A 20,568-nucleotide genomic window follows, 5' to 3' on the forward strand; every position below is an offset into this window, starting at 1 on the left:
ACTCTGTACGGTAGCACCATGGTGTAGTTGGATGACAGCTAATTTCCATCCTCCTCTGGGTACATCGACTTCAATACAAAACCTAGTGGGCTCGTGGTTCTCACCAGTTTCCATAGACTTACACAGTAATTATGACAACTTCCGGAGGATGTCCTCCAACCTACCAGAGCTCTTGCCTCATGAACTGACATGTTGTCCACCCAATCAAAGGATCAGTGAATGAATCTAGTACTGAAAGCATAAGCTACAGCTAGTTAGCACTGCAGTGTATAACATGTGGTGAGTAGTTGACTCAAAGAGAAAGACAATAGTTGAACAAATTCATTCCCGAAAAATTAAGGAGATGCAAGAGAGCTAGCTAGTTAAACCTACTCAAACACCTGGCTCCAACAGAGAGGGGTGTTATGTTAGCCAGCTGGTAATGGCTATCCAACACTAGAGCTCTTCCATGCCAAGGTAAGCTTCTGGTTTTATAAATGTATTGCCAACTGGGCCTGCCATTGCGTAACTGTTAAACTGCTTGTCAACTGTACTGCATGATTGTAGCGGGTTTACTAATGCGTTAGCTACTACAACTATTTTGACTTGACGTTAGCTAATTTGGTGACAACGATGTATGCTGTGTGTAGTGGTTAGCGGTGATGATATGTTTGGAAAGGTTTTTTCGCCTTGTCACAGACAGCGGTTGTAATGTGCACTGAAGTCCACAACAGAAGGGAAACGGTGAGAGGAGAACGCCATAGATGCGAGAAGGAATTATCCAACGATCAAAGGGATCATGCCGTTTGTATTTGGCTGCTATGAAAGTGACCTGTTTTTTTGGTGTGTGATCAGGGGTGTATCCATTCTGTCTAAAAACTTTTTTTTTAAACGGAAGCAAATGGAACGAAACAGGGATAAACATAACTGAATTTGTCCTTGTTTGCAACTGTAGGACTAATGATTACACCTTAGATCAGCCAGATGTAGGCAAGGTGGTATTGAATGAGTCACCTTGATTACTAATTTCTCTCGACCTGTGCACCTACGTCGTAAACTTTCACTCATAGGCTAGGTTGGAGAAACCTCATGATGGGTATAAGGAAAATCTGAGTATCACGTAGTAGCTTAAACCTATCAATGTTACAGAGCTGGATGAATGAAATATGAATATCAGTCATCCAATATGCTTTAATAGAAATAAGGCCATGCTCATTAAATAAAATGATCGCCCTCCCTCATTTTAAACGTCACTGACCGCAACTGATGTCCACGTACTATTTACAATATCCATAAGAAGCATCAATTTATTCTGGAATTATCTGCATTGACAACCTCTATAAACTGACAGTAATTTGTGTGTCAATAAAAATGAAGTACTACCACCCTCTACTGGCAGTTGTCCAGACAGTGACAAGGCCTGCACAGCACAGAGAACCATATTTCTGCTGAAATTGCATTGAATGATTTACAGTTAAAATCCATCCCAAAAATATCTATAAAAGATACATTGTAAATTACCACTAACAACTTTAGTTGTGTAGATTTGTCTCATTTCCCCAAAATGAATCAGTCAGGGGAGTTCTCTCCCTGACACACAATTGATTTAGTCTCTCACACGTCCAAGTGCTTTTCTACTTCGCAAATTTACCTTTTTCTTATTCTCTTCCATCGCCTCCACCTGCCACTCTGCTTATACCAGTCACACCCCCAACCCAGCTTCTCTTTCTTATCCAACTCTTTCTCCCATACCAAGTGTCTCAATCCAACTTTCCCTCCCGCTAACCAGTCAGAGTATCTTGTATCTCACCTTCTCGTAGTAGTCTACGTTCTTCTCTGCGGTGGAGAGGAAGGCTGATTTAAGGTCTCCTCTCATGCTCCTCTGCCATCGGCCCCAGTCACCCTTCAGAGCGTTGTTGGCCCATTCCACACGGTCTTCCAGTTTATCAATCTCCTCCTTCAGCTAACACACACACACACACACACACACACACATCATCATCATCATCATCATCCTCCTACCAACATTACATATTACAGTGCAATATCCCTTCACATCAACAACCTGGACATACAGAACACTTAAAGCAAGACCTTCAGCCAAAGACCTCACGTGACAGGGACAGTTTTATTTAAGACAGTGGCCATGTCCGTATACCCATACTTGCGTCCAAAATATACCGAACAAAAATAAAACCGCAACAATGTCAAAGATTTTTACTGAGTAACAGTTCATAGGGACAGTCAATTGAAATAAATTCATTAGGCACTAAACTTTGGATTTCACATGAATGGGCAGGGGTGCAGCCAATCAGAATAAGTTTTCCCCCACAAAATGGCTTTATTACCGACAGAAGTACTCAACACCCCCATTGAAACAATCCCACTTCTTGATATGCCACACCTGTCAGGTGGATGGATTATCTTGGCAAAGGAGAAATGATCACTACAAATTTGTGCAACAAATGAGAAATAAGCCTTTTGTGCGTATGGAAAATGTATGATTTTTTTATTTCAGCTCATGAAACATGGGACCATCACTTTAAAATGTTGTGTTTCTATTTTTGAACAGTATAGTTTAAAATAACAAAAAGGTTATTGGTCTCAAATGTTGTGCACAAATGTGTTTACATCCCCATTAATGAACATTTCTCCTTTGCCAGATTATCGATCCACCTGGTAGGTGTGGAATATCAAGGAGCTGAATAAACAGCTTGAACATTACACAGGTGCACGTTTGGGATGCTCTGGATCGACGTGTATTACAGCATGTTCCAGTTCCCACCAATATCCAGCAACTTCGCACAGCCACTGAAGAGGAGTGCAACAACACGCCACAGAAAAAAAAGAACGGAAAAGAAAAAACACCTGAGCAACTCTATGCGAAGGAGATGTGTCGCGCTGCATGAGGCAAATGGTGGGTCACACCAGATACTGACTGGTTTTCTGAACCCCGGCCCTACCTTTAAGGTATCCGTGACCAAGGGATTAATATCTGTATTCCCAGTCATGTGAAATCCATAGATTAGGGCCTAATGAATTTACTTCAATTAACTGATTTCCTTACATGAACTGTTACTCAGTAAACTCCTTGAAATTGTTCCATGTTGCGTTTATATTTTTTCAGTGTAGTATGCAGTTTAAGTATGTAGTACGCTAGCATGGGTATTCAGACAGCCACCGTGCCCCTGAAAACTGCTGATGAATAGCTTCTGGTCTGATGGAAGCATTAAATAGTCTCACCACGCAGAGGCAGTAGTAGTAAATGTAACATAGCGTTATAATCTGATTCATAGGCAAGGCTAATTGAGATTATTTCCTCCTTGGATAGCTCCCAAATCAGGCTTTCCACTGATACATTTGTCTTGTAATTTCATTGACATAAAAAACAAAAACCTTTAAGCTAGTGGTTTATTATTTGGCATATCCTATGGTTGTGTGCACACACACACACACACACACACGTGTGATTTAGCCTTATGATCAAAACTTGTGAATGTTTATCAAAGTTAGCTCATCCAGTTTGGACAGTTGACAATTTAAACATATCAAAAAGGTAGACTATACATCAATGTTGATCCACGTTAGCTGATAATGCTTTCTTTATCAAAGTTAAGATGGCCAACTTTGCTGCTCCTGCTACATGGTGATACATACACCCCTCTGGAGAGTCATTTCTCTCAATGGTCCTGTTTACTGCAGTGTTATTGATTCATCAGCCATCTCATGGCCCTACCTAACAAGCCCAATGCCTCAGCCTCTCCTCTAAACAAACATTTCCTCTAGAGTACAACAGTCTCAGTCCGTGGCCCTGAAACATACGACTGTCTATCAGAAAACACACAGAGGAAATGATTGAATAATTAATCAGATACACAGGGAGAAGACACAGGGTCCTGAGGGAGACCTCTGTGTCAAATTAGCAGTACTCAGATATGCATGGCTCCATTTGAGACTAGGTGGATATTGACAGGTGGAGCTGATAAGGGTTGTGCGGCGTTGGCACTCCTGCTCTGGTCCTGTTAAGAGGGGATCGATGCAAGACTTGACGGGGTGTGCGTGTTGATTAGGAGAGCTTGTCAGGTGTAACGAGAGAGGTTGGGGAGATAGCAGCTAAGCCTTTAACCCCGGTCTCAGTCTGTCTGGACCAGCATTCATCTCCCAGGTGGCAATGTGGACACATCATTAGGAACAGGGACACACAAAAGGGTTGCTCGCACGCACGCACAGTCGGTCGGGAAGGTCGGTCGCGCACACACACACACACACACACAGACACACACGGTCAGACGGTCCCGCGCACGCACAGGGTCCCACACAAACACGGTCCCACACAAACACGGTCCCACACAAACACGGTCATGTTAACCTTTTCTATAATTACAACCCAACAGATTCCCCTTCTCAAATCATTAAAAGTTGGGTGGAAAGTGAACAATTGACTGAAGACATTTTTTTTTTCTTCTGTGCTTTGTTTCTTGACTGAAGCATCACTGCCATCTACTGGTTCAAATAGATTACAATTTTATGTCCAGCCGTTTCCCTGTTTCATGCACCTTGGCAAGGCTTTGAGAAGAGCACGATACTTCCTCTCTCCAGACCTGTTGTGCTGGGAAATGGAAATATGGCATCCTGCTTCAAACCACAGCCAGTCAGTGTTAAATGCACTATATATGAGTTAGGCTAAAAACAGCATCCAACGAAACCAGCCAAAGTGTTAGAGGTTAGGGTCAGGATAACCTAGAACTACTGTCCAGGGAATTATGTACAGCACAAACAGGCTGTTAGTAAAAGGTGAAACTTGCTCAACCACTGCTTGCTTGAATGGACAAGTCGATAGTTGATAGCATTTTACGGTGTTAATAATTAAATTGTGTTAATAATTAGCTTATTTGACTTTCTAGTGTCATATTTTTGCTCATTTTGAAATAGCTAACATCTCAACCATATCCATTCAGCAAAGGGAAAGCTTAAAGCTCCACAGAAAGCCAAGTTAAGCAGAAGCTGGTGAGCCCATAATGTGTAGTACAGTTGCATGTTGGCATGCCCTACAGGCCGCTGTACCTCTACAATCTCCCCATCAAGTCTCTCCTGCCTCTGATGTCTGGCTTCTTCAGGGTTTTTACCCAGCAGGCTCCCCCACACAAAACCTAGATCACTAGACTCCTCCAGTCACATCACAGGAAGGTCCGGATGTCAAAAGCCACAACAACAGGAACAGGAATGAATGCTCATGTCCGCATGGTGAAATTGCCCTTAGATGCTGATCTTGGATCAGTTTTGTCATTTTCTCAGCTAAAATGTTAAGGTTAGGATTGGGGATGCTGATCCCAGATCTGCTAGTAAGCAGTGGCATAAGAACAGTAAAGTACAAGGTGATGACCGCACAAATAGACCCTGTCTCATTTTGACAGAGAACTTAAGACCATCTTATACATAATGACAGAAAATGTTCAAGTTGTCAACATATGTTGTTTATATGACATACTATGGGTGGCATACTACATCACTGTCATATGAATGTAGCCTAATCTTATTTTTGCATATAGCCTTTTCACTACATGATAGAGCTCTTACTCAGTTATTGTGTTTATTAGGTGAAACACTGGGACCTGCAACAAAAGCATACAGTAAGTTAACTCATTCACAAAGCACTGTAAACCTTATCCTCACATTGTTCCAGAACTCTAGATCCCATTGTTTCTCACACACACACACACACACACACACACACACACACACACACACACACTATTACAGTGCTTTGTTGGAAATCCATAGGTGATTTTCTTAGCCAGCTCTCTAATTAAAATCTCAGGGTAAAAAGGTCACTGCTAAGCTAGGAGGGAACCAGGGACACCCACAGGATTGGAAGAGCAATAATCCTTAACAGTTCTGTCCACTCTACCCCTTTCTCTTCTTTATTCTCCAGCCATCTCAGATCTTACCACCAGTCAGTGGCATTTCGATGTAAGACGTCAATAGATGTGGGAGTTTTCATTACGTAACGATTATCAAGGCCTTATTAGACAATATTTACCACCCAGTTTCCTGAAGTGTGCCAGGAGCTCAAGAGGGACATCCTGAACTATCCGGAGATATTTAGATAATCCTCAGAGGCCTTTTCCAATATCGCCAAAGCTCCTCCTCTGGCTTAAGACAGCTTGATTTAAAATGAGAGGTGACGAGGAGGCAGTTCACGCAGCACAGCTTTATTGCTCCTAAATCTCTGGGAAATTGCACTGAAGCATCAGGTAGGCCGACTGATGGCTTATAGAAGGTACATATAAGATATTATAGAATAAAAACATACCTTTCCTAAACTAACACTCGAATCCCCCCCACCAGCACTGATTTTGCTAATAGCTACTGTGAGGAAAAAAAAACAGACTTACTATGACTGAGATGTGGTTGTCCCACTTAGTGTATACATCTTAAGATAACTAACAAAGTTGCTCTGGATAAGAGCGTCTGCTAAATTACTTCCATTTATAAAAAAGCCAATATTGCACTTACTGCATCGCGGTCAACTTTCTTGGTGGCCAGAGCTTCATTCTTGGCCTCAAATTCCGCCTGAATGTTATCCCTCCGTCTCAATACTGCCTAGAAAAATGGAAAATAAAATGATCTAGGGATGATCATTGCTTAGTCCTGAAAATCCAACAAAAATATGCATTAGGCTTGATATTATGTACACAGTAGGTGTGTTTGTGTACGTAGACTATGTAAATGTGTGTCGGTGTTGCGGGCAAGTTAAGTCAAAGCCTTTCATGTTTCATCAACATTACAGGTTTAGCAAGTACTGCACAGTGCTGGGTTGTCATTTGGTCTACTAACGACATCTAAACGCCACTTAATAGCTGGTTAAACGACTTCCATTACTGCCTTACGCCAGAGGAGTTGACTTACCTTGAGCGTCTCAGCACACAGGACATACTCGTGTAAAACAGGCACCAGGGTGTCTGAGAGATGGCCGACCTGTTCCTCTGTCTCTTTACAGCACCTCTCTATGCAGCCGGCTACACCTTTCAACTGCTCTGCCAGCTCCTCCTCCGAGCCCGACCACAAGGTGTAGGTGGGCCCGTACTCCTTGAGCTCCTCCAGGTACTCTGAGACACAAACAGGGATATGTACTGTCAACTACCCTACCCACAATGCACTACTCTTCAGCTCCTCCAGGTCCTTTGAGACCATAGAGATAGAGGACTCTGTTTTAGCATATGTAGTGGCATTGAGGACTTTCACCATTTTGAAGTAGTCAACTGGGTGGAACTTCCTATGGGTTTGATCGGGGTCATCAGTCAATTAATTATCTGCATGAGAAAATATTCCATAACTGGAGGTGGCTGTAAATAGCCAAGCTTGACTTTATACCTGTTCATACACACTCCAGGTGGCAGTATGCACCATTTCAGTTTTTTACCAACTCAGAGAAGTAGAAGAAAATGTACAACTTCAAAATAGAGATTGCCTCAATGTCACTGCACGTGCAGTCACAGACACCATAATGGGACGGACACAAAACAAGAACCCTCTATCATTCTCCATTTTTGAAACGGCGCAATTTACAAGTCTGATTGAAAACACGACATTCATGTAACTCCGTGTGCGTAACCATAATAGTATTAACTAGTTAGTTGGTATGTTTATAGAGTAATATTTAACTCTGTGGTCTTACCTTTCTGTTCTTTGACGATCCTCTGGGTGACTTTGTCCAGAGAGCCGATCTTGTTGCTGAAATCCTCCACGTACTCCTGGATGGCGGTGAACTCCTCTGGCCGGTTCTTCACCCCTCTGACTGAGTTCGCCACCGCTCGCACCGTTTCCCCCATCCTGCTCAGGAACCCCGGTCCTTGCTTCTTATAGGTTGTCAGCTCCTACAGGGACAGACGGGATGGAGAGACGCACACGCATGCACACACCGACACAAACTGGGGTCAAATAAAAGGCTTTAGAACAAACAATGTTCAATGACAAAGTCCCATCCTGTAGTATGGCAGATTGCAGCGAATGATATTCCTTGAGCTTACATTTACTTTACATTGGAAGGAATGAGATGGACATAATATTGATAGAGATAGATTATGTCAGAGACAGACACTGTATCCTATCCTTTCCATTGTAACAATAACATGTGCTCTAGACTAGAACATTCCACTGTCACCAAGTTACAGAAATGGCTTTCATGTCACATTGACCTTGAACAGCACACCATGCGCCTGATCAGATGAGAAAAATCCCCTTCAACCTAAAATTACAACCCAGTGGTGGTATCCCTGTTCCCATTGAGGCCACCCAGTGGTGGTATCCCTGTTCCCATTGAGGCCACCCAGTGGTGGTATCCCTGTTCCCATTGAGGCCACCCAGTGGTGGTATCCCTGTTCCCATTGAGGCCACCCAGTGGTGATATCCCTGTTCCCATTGAGGCCACCCAGTGGTGGTATCCCTGTTCCCATTGAGGCCACCCAGTGGTGGTATCCCTGTTCCCATTGAGGCCAAGGCCTAACGTTATGTCCTGACACAAGAGTATAATATGCGTTGGCTAAACTTGATCGTCTTAAGAACAGCGCCCAGACTTCTAACCGATTACTTTCCCCGCGTCAGGGATACACACAATCCCAGCATCAGTTCAGGTGTGCTTAGAAAGCTACTTTCTTGTATACTGGAGCCTTAGAGTGGAATGAGTTGCCTCTGCCCATTAAAAACATATCTCTGGGCAGCATTGAAAATAAAGTTTTTTTTTTTTAAAACTGTTTGATGTCTTCTGTGCCCATATGAATGACCCCTATGATGTTACTGCAATGAGACAGATATTTTTGGTTTATTATGTCGCGGTCACTGTGTTAAACCGTGTTGGATCTTGCCTAGCAATCTTGTTACAAGACCACAACAGGAGTCCCAGACTTTACTGTGTGTTATCCACCATGATTTAACAATGGGAATAAGTCCCAGACTTTAGTGTGTGTTATCCACCATGATTTAACAATGGGAATAAGTCCCAGACTTTAGTGTGTGTTATCCACCATGATTTAACAATGGGAATAAGTCCCAGACTTTAGTGTGTGTTATCCACCATGATTTAACAATGGGAATAAGTCCCAGACTTTAGTGTGTGTTATCCACCATGATTTAACAATGGGAATAAGTCCCAGACTTTAGTGTGTGTTATCCACCATGATTTAACAATGGGAATAAGTCCCAGACTTTAGTGCATCCACCATGATTTAACAATGGGAATAAGTCCCAGACTTTAGTGTGTGTTATCCACCATGATTTAACAATGGGAATAAGTCCCAGACTTTAGTGTGTTATCCTCCATGATTTAACAATGGGAATAAGTCCCAGACTTTAGTGTGTGTTATCCACCATGATTTAACAATGGGAATAAGTCCCAGACTTTAGTGTGTTATCCTCCATGATTTAACAATGGGAATAAGTCCCAGACTTTAGTGTGTGTTATCCACCATGATTTAACAATGGGAATAAGTCCCAGACTTTAGTGTGTGTTATCCACCATGATTTAACAATGGGAATAAGTCCCAGACTTTAGTGCGTGTTATCCACCATGATTTAACAATGGGAATAAGTCCCAGACTTTAGTGCGTGTTATCCACCATGATTTAACAATGGGAATAAGTCCCAGACTTTAGTGTGTGTTATCCACCATGATTTAACAATGGGAATAAGTCCCAGACTTTAGTGTGTTATCCTCCATGATTTAACAATGGGAATAAGTCCCAGACTTTAGTGTGTGTTATCCACCATGATTTAACAATGGGAATAAGTCCCAGACTTTAGTGTGTTATCCACCATGATTTAACAATGGGAATAAGTCCCAGACTTTAGTGTGTTATCCTCCATGATTTAACAATGGGAATAAGTCCCAGACTTTAGTGTGTTATCCACCATGATTTAACAATGGGAATAAGTCCCAGACTTTAGTGTGTGTTATCCACCATGATTTAACAATGGGAATAAGTCCCAGACTTTAGTGTGTTATCCTCCATGATTTAACAATGGGAATAAGTCCCAGACTTTAGTGTGTGTTATCCACCATGATTTAACAATGGGAATAAGTCCCAGACTTTAGTGTGTGTTATCCACCATGATTTAACAATGGGAATAAGTCCCAGACTTTAGTGTGTGTTATCCACCATGATTTAACAATGGGAATAAGTCCCAGACTTTAGTGTGTGTTATCCACCATGATTTAACAATGGGAATAAGTCCCAGACTTTAGTGTGTGTTATCCACCATGATTTAACAATGGGAATAAGTCCCAGACTTTAGTGTGTTATCCACCATGATTTTACTCATGTGTGTATGTCATTTTCAAGTTGTGTGCTTGTCATTTTTTAAATGGTCAACAAAATGTATCAACTAAACTGTAAACTGATAACATGCTAAAGACACTGGGACACACGGGAGGCATTCATTCACAGAGTTAAAGTCCAGGCATTAAACTACTAGGCTAATCAGGTTTAGTGGTAGGACAGCGGGACTATACCATGTGCAATTAGACTAGCTTGACGTACCAGGTGAGTGTGTAGTCTGACTGCGTAACATCAGTCTTGTGTGCTCTCAAAGCTTTTATGGATTATGTGTTTGGTGCGCGTTTATGTATGCATTTGGTATATGCTTGCTTACCCAGGCCTGAGCACTAAGGAAGACTTTGAAGTCTTCGCTGCAGGACAGAATGGGGTGATCAGCAACGCGATTAAGGAACTTGTGGAGAGCTTTCCTCCGCGTCTCGATGAAATCACCACTGAACCTCTCCACCATCCCCTTCACCACAAACTTCTCTGGCAGAGGCTGAGGACAGGAAGGAGGATTAAAACAGAGCTCAGAAATATGTAGTGGATCGATAGTATGGAGTTTAACCAAATTCTCAATTCCTTTACAGGTCAGACACCACATACATGAACAATGAGAGTTGAGTGAGCATCCTCCAGTTTCCCTCTGAGCCAGAGGAAGTCTTGGTAGCGCCTGCGGACTTCGTACTCAGAGTTGTCAAACTCACTCCGTGTGGTCTGAGGCAGGCAGAGAGAGAAACACAGTAAAGACCAGATTAACTCAATTCTATTGGCAAATACACAGTCTAGTATATACTGTACAATCGATGCAATTCCATTTCTAAAGGACATACAGTACATTACACACCCCCCTCACCTTGGTCAGAACTCTGTAGGTGATGAAGGTCTCAATGGCAGTCACATGACTCTCTGGGTTGTCCACCGTAATGAAGATGTCTTTAGAGTCACTCTCCTCGTCCTCCTCAAACTTACACTGGTTGACCATGGAGCCTGGGGATGTCAGCATTGAGGCGTTGAACATATTCCCGTCTGCAAGAGTCGAATCCTAGAAAAACAAATCATGAAAGGCAGCACTGATTTAAATCATCTGGAAGAGAAACCCAAAATCAAAATGCACGTGCGCTGGCCAGTTACTTTGTCACAACAGTAAATACCATACAGTACATCGTGTAAGAGTGTTACACAACACCATCTTGTGATGCGACGACCACATGTAGCTTCTCAGCTAAAAAGCCCTTTCCTTTGCACTTTAACATTAACTTGCACCAAACATTTAGCGTCCAATCAAATAATGACCCAACATGTGGTTTCCATTTCAAATATCAAAGACACACCTTTATTGAATTGCTGCAAATATTAATTCTAACAATTATTTCTAAGTTTTACCATTTCAGTTTTTGCAGCTCTTCTCTGGTGCCTTGTCTGCAGCACAGAGACCAGGTGCACTTGTTAGAGAGCATGCAGCTAATTGGCACGTCCTATTATCCTGAAATGGAGGGGTGTGTTCGGTGATACCACCTCCGTCCAGCATAGGGGAAATGGAGTTCCCTGGTTTAAAACATTATGCTAGAATTTTCTATTCAAAATGAATACATCTAAAAAACATCATAAAAATAAATAATAAGTATGCTTAAAATCATGTTTATGCTAAAACATTTAAGAACAGATCCTTGATCATTTATTTGCATCTTTGTAGCCGACCTGCCTCAGATATTTGGAACTGGCCATCCCTTTATATTCTGTGCTCCAAGTTAACCCTGTGAGCTGCGCCTATTCTGCCACACAGACCTCAATTACACATGTATCTGTTTCAGATAAAAATGGCGCCGGAAGAAATGGCAGCAGTTTTACGGGCGCCCAACCAATTGTGCTATTATGTGTTTGTTTTTTTGTGTGTGTGTGTTCTTTGTAACTTATTTTGCACATAATGTTTCTGCAACCGTATCTTACGGCAAAAAAAGAGCTTCTGGATATCAGGACAGTGATCACTCACCTCGGATTAGACAAAGAGCTTCTGGATATCAGGACAGCGATCACTGACCTCGGATTAGACAAAGAGCTTCTGGATATCAGGACAGCGATCACTGACCTCAGATTAGACAAAGAGTTTCTGGATATCAGGACAGCGATCACTCACCTCGGATTAGACAAAAGATTTCTTTCTTCAACAAGCAAGACGCACAGGACATTCTCCAAACACCCGACAGGGCCAACATCCCCATTATTTGCAAGAGGAAGAAACGCAGGTACAGAGGACAGAGCGGGATGCCTCGTGAGGACCCGCAGAAGGCGAGTGGGAAAGCTGCTGTTACGTCAATATTACTCGCCAACGTGCAATCATTGGACAATAAATTAGACGAGGTATGATCACAAATATCCTACCAACGGGGACATCAACTGTAATGTCCTATGTTTCATGGAATCGTGGCTGAATGGCGACACGGATATTCAGCTAGCGGGATATACGCTGCACTGGCAAGATAGAACAGCACACTCCGGTAAGACGAGGGAGGCGGTCTGTGCATATTTGTAGGAAGTCTCTAGATTTTGCTCGCCTGTAGTAGAGTATATTGTGATAAATTGCAGGCCACACTACTTGCCTTGAGTTTTCAGCTATACTTTTCGTGGCTGTTTATTTACCACCACAGACTGATGCTGGCTCTAAGACCGCACTCAGTCAGCTGTATAAGGAAATAAGCAAACAGGAAACCACTCACCCAGAGGCGGCGCTCCTAGTGGCCGGGGACTTTAATGCAGGGAAACTTAAATCTGTTCTACCAAATTTCTATCAAAATGTTAAATGTGCAACCAGAGGGAAAGAAATTCTAGATCACCTGTAATCCACACACAGAGACGCGTACAAAGCGCTAACCTTGCTCTCCATTTAGTAAATCCGACCACAACTCTATCCTTCTGATTCCTGCTTACAAGCAAAAATTAAAGCAGGGAGAACCAGTGACTCGGTCTATAAAAAAAGTGGTCAGTTGAAGCAGATGCTAAACTATAGGACTGTTTTGCTATCACAGACATGTTCCGGGATTCTTCCAATGGAATTGAGGAGTACACCACATTTAAAAAAATATATACATAGGAAAGTCAGTTAAGAACAAATTATTATTTTCAATAACTGCCTAGGAACAGTGGGTTAACTGCCTGTTCAGGGGCAGAACGCCAGATTTGTACGTTGTCAGCTCAGGGGTTTGAACTTGCAACCTTCTGGTTACCAGTCCAACTCTCTAACCACTAGGCTACCCTGCCGCCCCAGTGACATCAGTCATCAGCTTTATCAATAAATGCATCGAGGACGTCGTCCCCACAGTGACTGTGCGTGCATACCCCAGCTAGATGCCATGGATTACAGGCAACATTTACACTGAGCTAAAGGTTAGAGCTGCCGCATTCAAGGTGCGGGTTCTCTAACCCGGAAGTTTACAAGAAATCCTGCTATACCCTGTGACAAACCATCAAACAGGCAAAACATCAATACAGGGCTAAGATTGAATCATACTACACTGGCTCCGACGCTCATCTTATGTGGCAGGGCTCGCAAACTATTACAGACTCCAAGGGGGAGCACAGCCATGAGCTGCCCAGTGACACGAGCCTACCAGACGAGCTAATCACTTCTATGCTCACGTCGAGGAAAGCAACACTGAGGCATGCATGCCAGCATCAGCTGTTCGGACGACTGTGTGATCACGCTCTCCATAGCCGATGGTCAAAATAGCAGGTCCAGGACAAAGTAGCACATCATTTGTGACAATTTGTGCATTCATCACATTTCATGGGTGGGTCAGGTAAGTTTAATGCATTTATCATCCGATGTCCTCAGATCCTAGAAAATGGCTAACAGTCCTACCTACCTGTAGACTATCCTACCGAGTTTGTTTGTGATGTCTGATAAGGAACTTTCAACTGTCAGTTTTATTTAATGGTCCCTGAACTTTGTCAAGAAATATGGCACCATTTGCAAATGATTTGACGTTCCACAATCTGAGGTCAACAACCAGTGGTAATGTCACTGTCATATTCAAATCATGGCCAGGCCATGTACAACATGCAAACGTTTCAGCGGACTTGAACTGATGTGCCATTGTTCACAGGCAGCAGCACGACACGCTTTTGTCATTGTCCTTTCATGACGCTTCCTGTAATAACACTGAACTGAGAGGCTAATGTAGTCAGCAGAATGCATAGCCTGCTGCCTAGGCTACTCCCCTGGCTGCGATACGCACTGCAAAACAATGGGGACAGCACAAGCTGAAATAACAACCACGTCATTCTTAACTGATTTCTCTGATGTTGCAAAAAAGAATAAGCTACAAATAAACATGAATTCGATTTAGATCAAATATGCACTTGATTTGATTCCCTGTCGCCTCATGGAATTTCTTAGTTGGTACCATGAGTGGCTTTCTTGCTGTCTGATTCTTCTGCTAGTCTGACAGATGAACTTCAAAAACCCTGTTAACTTAGTTGTGTGATCTTGGCGGCCACAACTTTCATCCAGCAATGATCGTGCAACAACCAGATTTGGCAACAAAATGTGACAAGAGTATCAAAAATATTGCTACATTAGGCAACAGGGGCATCATGCACCCCAACAATCTGAGGGGGCACAAAAGTGAGGATAGCTAGGGGGGGTGAGCCTCAGGGGGTCTAGGATAGAGGTCGACCGATCAATCGGAATGGCCAATTAATTAGGGCCGATTTTTAAGTTTTCAGAACAATCCGTAATCAGCATTTTTGGACACCGATTGTGTCCGATTACCATTGCGCTTCACGAGGAAACGGCGTGGCAGGCTGACTACCTGCTTTGCGAGTGCAGCAAGGAGCCACGGTAAGGTGCTAGCTAGCATTAAACTTCTTATTATCAATCTTAACATAATCACTAGTTAACTACACATGGTTGATGATATTACTAGTTTATCTAGCTTGTCCTGCGTTGCATATAATCGATGCAGTGCCTGTTAATTTGTCATTGAATCACAGCCTACTTTGCCAAACGGGTGATTTAACAAACACATTCGCGAAAAAAGCACTGTCGTTGCACCAATGTGTACCTAACCATAAACATCAATGCCTTTCATAAAATCAATACACAAGTATACATTTTTACACCTGCATATTTAGTTAATATTGCCTGCTAACATTAATTTATTTTTTAGTTCTTTTTTTTGTTTGTTTGAATTTTACCCCTTTTTCTCCCCAATTTCGTGGTATCCAATTGTTTTAGTAGCTACTATCTTGTCTCATCGCTACAACTCCCGTACGGGCTCGGGAGAGACGAAGGTTGAAAGTCATGCGTCCTCCGATACACAACCCAATCAAGCCACACTGCTTCTTAACACAGCGCCATCCAACCCGGAAGCCAGCCACACCAATGTGTCGGAGGAAACACTGTGCACCTGGCATGCTTGGTTAGCGTGCACTGTGCCTGGCCCACCACAGGAGTCACTGGTGCGCGATGAGACAAGGATTTTCCTACCGGCCAAACCCTCCCTAACCCGGAAGACGCTAGGCCAATTGTACGTCACCCTTATAAACCCAGGGTCGTTACACTACTCATATATAAACATTTGGCCGATTAATCGGTATCAGCTTTTTTTGGTCCTCCAATAATCGAAAAATCATATCGGTCGACCTCTGACCTCGTCTGTAAATTGGAGAATTTGGCTTTTTTCAAACACCTGAAACACCCTTTTCCTGCAATATACAGTCATAATCATCATGCTTAATTTGATTAAAAAATAAAACACTTTTCTGCATATCTCTTCAGCTCTCTGTATCCTCCTGACTGGTGGTTCTTTTTTTAAGAAACAAAATATGCTTCTCTGCATTTTTACTAAAATCTGGGTAATCTTAGTAGTGCTGAGCAATTTGAAAAAAATGTAACCTTTATTTAACTAGGCAAGTAAGTTATGAACAAATTCTTATTTTCAATGACAGCCTACCGGGGAACAGTGGGCAGCCTTGTTCCGGGGCAGAACCACAGATTTTTACCTTGTCAGCTCATGGATTCGATCCAGCAACCTTTAGGGTTACTGGCCCAACGCTCTTACCACTAAGCTACCTGCCGCCCCAAATGAATGTTCCCTTATCAATTTGTTCTGCCAAATCCTAACCACTTAGGTCAGTTAAGAACAAATTGATGACTGCCTACACCAGCCAAACCCTAACAAGGAGAACGCTGTGCCGATTGTGCGCTGCCCTATGGGACTCCCAATCACGGCCGGTTGTGATACAGCCTGGAATCAAACCAGGGTCTGTAGTGACGCCTCTAGCAAAGCGATGCAGTGCCTTAGACTGCTGCGCCATTTAGGAGTCCAAAAGGTTGTTTCGGTTTCGGTTCTATTATTACAAAATAATAACTTATCATTTTTTAAAACATTAAATGCACTATGCATTATGAAAGTTGAATGCTGTAACACAGAATAAAACAATTAATAAAAGTCCCATGATGGTAGTCACTGCACATTACTGCGTATCACTTATAAACCATAACTTATTCACATTACTTTACTTTTAATAAAATATTTCAGGTTGTTGTGTATATTAATATTTTTTTAATAACTTATTTCATTCCAAGTCATCATTTCATCTCTATAGAGCTGCTGCCTATGCTGTCTGATAAAAATCACTATTTTATTAGTTCTTCAAAGTAAATAAGGCATACTTTTAGGAGTGCTGAATACGATTTATCAATCACTTCGATCATGTATTTTCAGGTAGAGATGCCTCGCGAACATCCACTTCCTATATTTCTTGGTCAAGCATTCTTCAGTCTTTTACATAGGTGTAAAATAAATAGACCGGACAAATAGGCACACATGGATTATGGTCTTTGTAGTTAATTACCAGATTTTCTGCACTAAACTATATAGAACTTCGGCCAGTTGGAAACTACAACATCCTTCAAGATTGGACAGTTTGGGCTTGATCTGATTTAGCTATAGATACTGCAGCCCAATGTGCAAACTGAGTTAATAAAAAAACAAAAGTAAATGAAATTCCAAATAATTTAACTTTGGTCAATTAGTTGTTTAAAAAAAAAAACATTTCAGTTAATGGTTCAGCACTAACATTTAGTAATTGGCATGCCATCTAAGAAAGAAAAGCTAGCTACTCTAAATTCAATGATTGCCTGAAATGGTAGCTAGTTACAACTTTGGGAGATTGTGAACCTAACTGGGCTAGCTAAAGACAACTTTATAAAATTGCTCGGTGGCTAGTAGTATCAGAGAAACATCAAAATATGTAAAAAATAAAATAAAAACGTGCAGGACTACTCTAAGGGGGCACGTTCCCCCTATGTGCATGACGCCTCTGTGTATGGCAACAAGATAAAGTATGCAGTGTTCAAAACAACTGGGAGCTTGGAAATCTCTGACTTCCGACTTCATTGCGTTGAAAACAACTGGGAAAAAGTTCCGCCTGGGATTTTTTTTTGAACGGTGATCCAACTCGGGAACTCGGGCTTTTTTCTACAGCTCAAACTTTCGGAACTAAAGATCACACGTCATGATTTGACCTCGTATTATTCTGAGTTTAGTTTTTGAACGCGGCATTAGTCCTAATGATATTTGCATGACATCGTCTGATCGAGTGACCTTTGAAACTGACAAAAACATACCATCAGCAGAGAATTCAAAAGGGTAATACACATACTGTTTCGAACCAATGTCTGATATAAAATATACTTTTAAAGATGCAGTCGGGCTGCATTGATGTAGACTACGTAAAATACAGTGATTTAAACTGGTAAGATATACATTTTAGACTATCCAAGTGGAAAGCACCCTAACAATACACTTTCCTGTCTGAACTTCATTGGATTTACAAAAGCAATGCAAACTTCCCTGAACGATTAACTCACCACTGAGTGTCAAATGCAGGCTATCCACGTAGCACAGAAATATCGCATTCAACCCCCTGCGCCAACTCCGTTTCTAAACTTCCCTGTACGTTCCACATTAGTAGGCTAGTGTTATTTTTACCTTGCTGAAAACTTCTAAATCGTCGTCCTCGTCTAGATCTAACATCTGTCCGGAGATGTCGGCAGGTATTGTATTTGTTTGGGTGGGGGACACACCAGCGTCGATAGTTCTACTCATAGCTGCCCAGATTTACACCGACAATGTAGGCTACGGGGACATCATCAGCAGTCGCTGCTGCCGAAACTCAGTATAATTTCAGAATTTGAGTGAATTCAATTTACTGCGCAGAAACGGAAGTACCACTGGAAAAGGAGAGGGTTGGCCACGGATGAGTTGAATTGGATAGGTCAGGATATGGATATCTGACATGTCAGATTATATCTGTAAAAGTATGAGACATCAATATTATATGCGAAAGGACATAGCTACGTGTCACTGTTATGAATAGAAGAAGCAACAGAATGTAGCCTTTGATATCCATGGTAGGAGAGTAGAACTACATGTGACGACTGTGACCCGTGTGAAGGATGAAGGACTAGCCTTCATTTGAATAGCCATGGTTGTACTTCTATAGTCTCTTATGGCAGGTTTTTTCGTGGGCAGAGACTAGTTACCACAGCCACAAAGTCATGAACCCCGCCTATTGCTATAATGTTTTTTCTTAAAATGTGACTTTAACCCTAACCTTAACCCCACTGCTAACCTTATACCTAACTCTAACTTAAAATTATAACCCTAAAACTCATTTTTGTATTCATACATTTTTACGATATAGGCCATTTTGACGTTGTGGCTGTGGTAGCTAGTGGGAACCGTGGGCCGAATACTTAAACATAAAAAGCAGTTGAACAATCACGCGACATTTGAGTCCTGCGTTACCCGAGATGAGGCTGGACTAGATATTACAATATTGCTACTATAGAAAGTACATAGCAAATATTACACATGTAGCAATTTATTTTAAAGTCTTAGGCTACTGGATGCGTTGGTTTTTATTGTTTCTTTAAGGTAAGCTATTTATCTTTAAATCAGAGATGTGTTTTTAAATAAAAGCATACAGTAGTAGCATAATACAGATTATTATTGATGATTTGTTGACCTGGATCCCACACAACCTCTACAACTCGAAGCAGGGATATTTTTAACCAAAAGATGTCACTGTTGCACAAAGGATATTCTTTATTTTTCTCGGGTGTAGGCTATGTGTCAAAATTGAAAGCAACACAAAGAGAGAGGGGCATTGGCTATCTGATTCCAAGGTGTCAGGACGTTATTATAATTACGAAATTGGATCTGGCTCCTGAAATGTTGTCCGTTTCACAGTGTTTTAAGGAATGTGTCAATGATCTTTTTCAATGGCCACGAGATGTAGGCTACGTTCCTATCCCCAAATACTTGTGTCGATCAATACAAATTAATGGATCATTTGAAAGTTAATAATTCATAGTAGGTTTATGCAGCAAAACATATCACAGCTTCTCCACCTTTTGCTTAACAACACACTATTTATTTTACCTTTATTCTTACTAGGCAGGTTAATTAAGAACAAATTCTTATTTACAATGACTGCCTGGACTATAGCCATGACTGTAATCACTACATACATCAGCCTCTTTAGCTTTAAAACATAATGTTTGCATGTTGAACGCATGATGACACCATCTTCTCTAGTGAGAAGAAAAGGCATATTCAAATGCTCTCTCTTATCTGTACATTTTGAAATGTACATGATAATGATGCTGGGTGACACTCAAATATTGTGTCAATTTCATTCCCGACGGGCATAAATTCCCACATGCAGGCAGAGAGAGAGAGGCAGGAAGCCCTTGAAATGGTTCCATTATCATCCTGCATACCCTTTCCACCAAGCAGGAAAAGGAAGGCCGATATATATCCACAGCAACTATTCAGATTAGAAGGTATTATAATGATTCTACAAAGGTCAGGGTTTTGTTGGGTGGAATCTAGAGCACATACAGGCAGCACATTCATATTATCTGACTGGCGGCTGCCATTTTATATTTCGTATCATTTGTCTGTTTATCGCTGATTGATTTCCAGATGCATGTGAAGAATGTGTATTTTTGAGGCGTGATGGCAAAAAGTGTCAGAGCTTTTGAAATAGGCTGCGTTATAGTATGTTACTATTTTTCCAGAGTAAAGTTGCCCGGAATGGATGAATATAATGCTGCGTTGATTCAATATCTTTGCAAAATATGGTGCCATTTTAGTAAAATATAACATTGAATGCTTAGGCTCTTATCTAATGCAGATACAGAATAAAAAGCACCTTAATAAAATTACATGGTGAATGTGCACCATTTTTATCCATCAACATT

At 41.7% G+C, this 20,568-nt stretch overlaps 1 protein-coding gene across 2 annotated transcripts in view; it reads right to left on the reverse strand.

Annotated features, from left to right (window-relative positions):
- Positions 1–18,502, reverse strand: part of snx7 (sorting nexin 7) — a 35,405-nt gene extending 16,903 nt beyond the window's left edge. The window contains exons 1-9 of one of the 2 annotated variants that reach the window (XM_046292498.1): positions 18,290–18,502; positions 11,149–11,337; positions 10,899–11,009; positions 10,627–10,791; positions 7,658–7,856; positions 6,889–7,088; positions 6,496–6,582; positions 5,044–5,145; positions 1,790–1,942 (exon numbers count right to left, since the gene is read on the reverse strand). In XM_046292498.1, coding sequence (XP_046148454.1) covers positions 1,790–1,942; positions 5,044–5,145; positions 6,496–6,582; positions 6,889–7,088; positions 7,658–7,856; positions 10,627–10,791; positions 10,899–11,009; positions 11,149–11,337; positions 18,290–18,406 — 1,323 coding nt within the window. In that variant the 5' untranslated portion in view covers positions 18,407–18,502. The remainder of the gene's footprint in view (positions 1–1,789; positions 1,943–5,043; positions 5,146–6,495; positions 6,583–6,888; positions 7,089–7,657; positions 7,857–10,626; positions 10,792–10,898; positions 11,010–11,148; positions 11,338–18,289) is intronic. The other variant, XM_046292499.1, reaches the window with a different exon arrangement.
- Positions 18,503–20,568: the final 2,066 nt, after the last annotated feature.

The sequence above is a fragment of the Oncorhynchus gorbuscha genome, linkage group LG12, assembly GCF_021184085.1.
Source record: "Oncorhynchus gorbuscha isolate QuinsamMale2020 ecotype Even-year linkage group LG12, OgorEven_v1.0, whole genome shotgun sequence".
Classification (NCBI taxonomy): domain Eukaryota; kingdom Metazoa; phylum Chordata; class Actinopteri; order Salmoniformes; family Salmonidae; genus Oncorhynchus; species Oncorhynchus gorbuscha.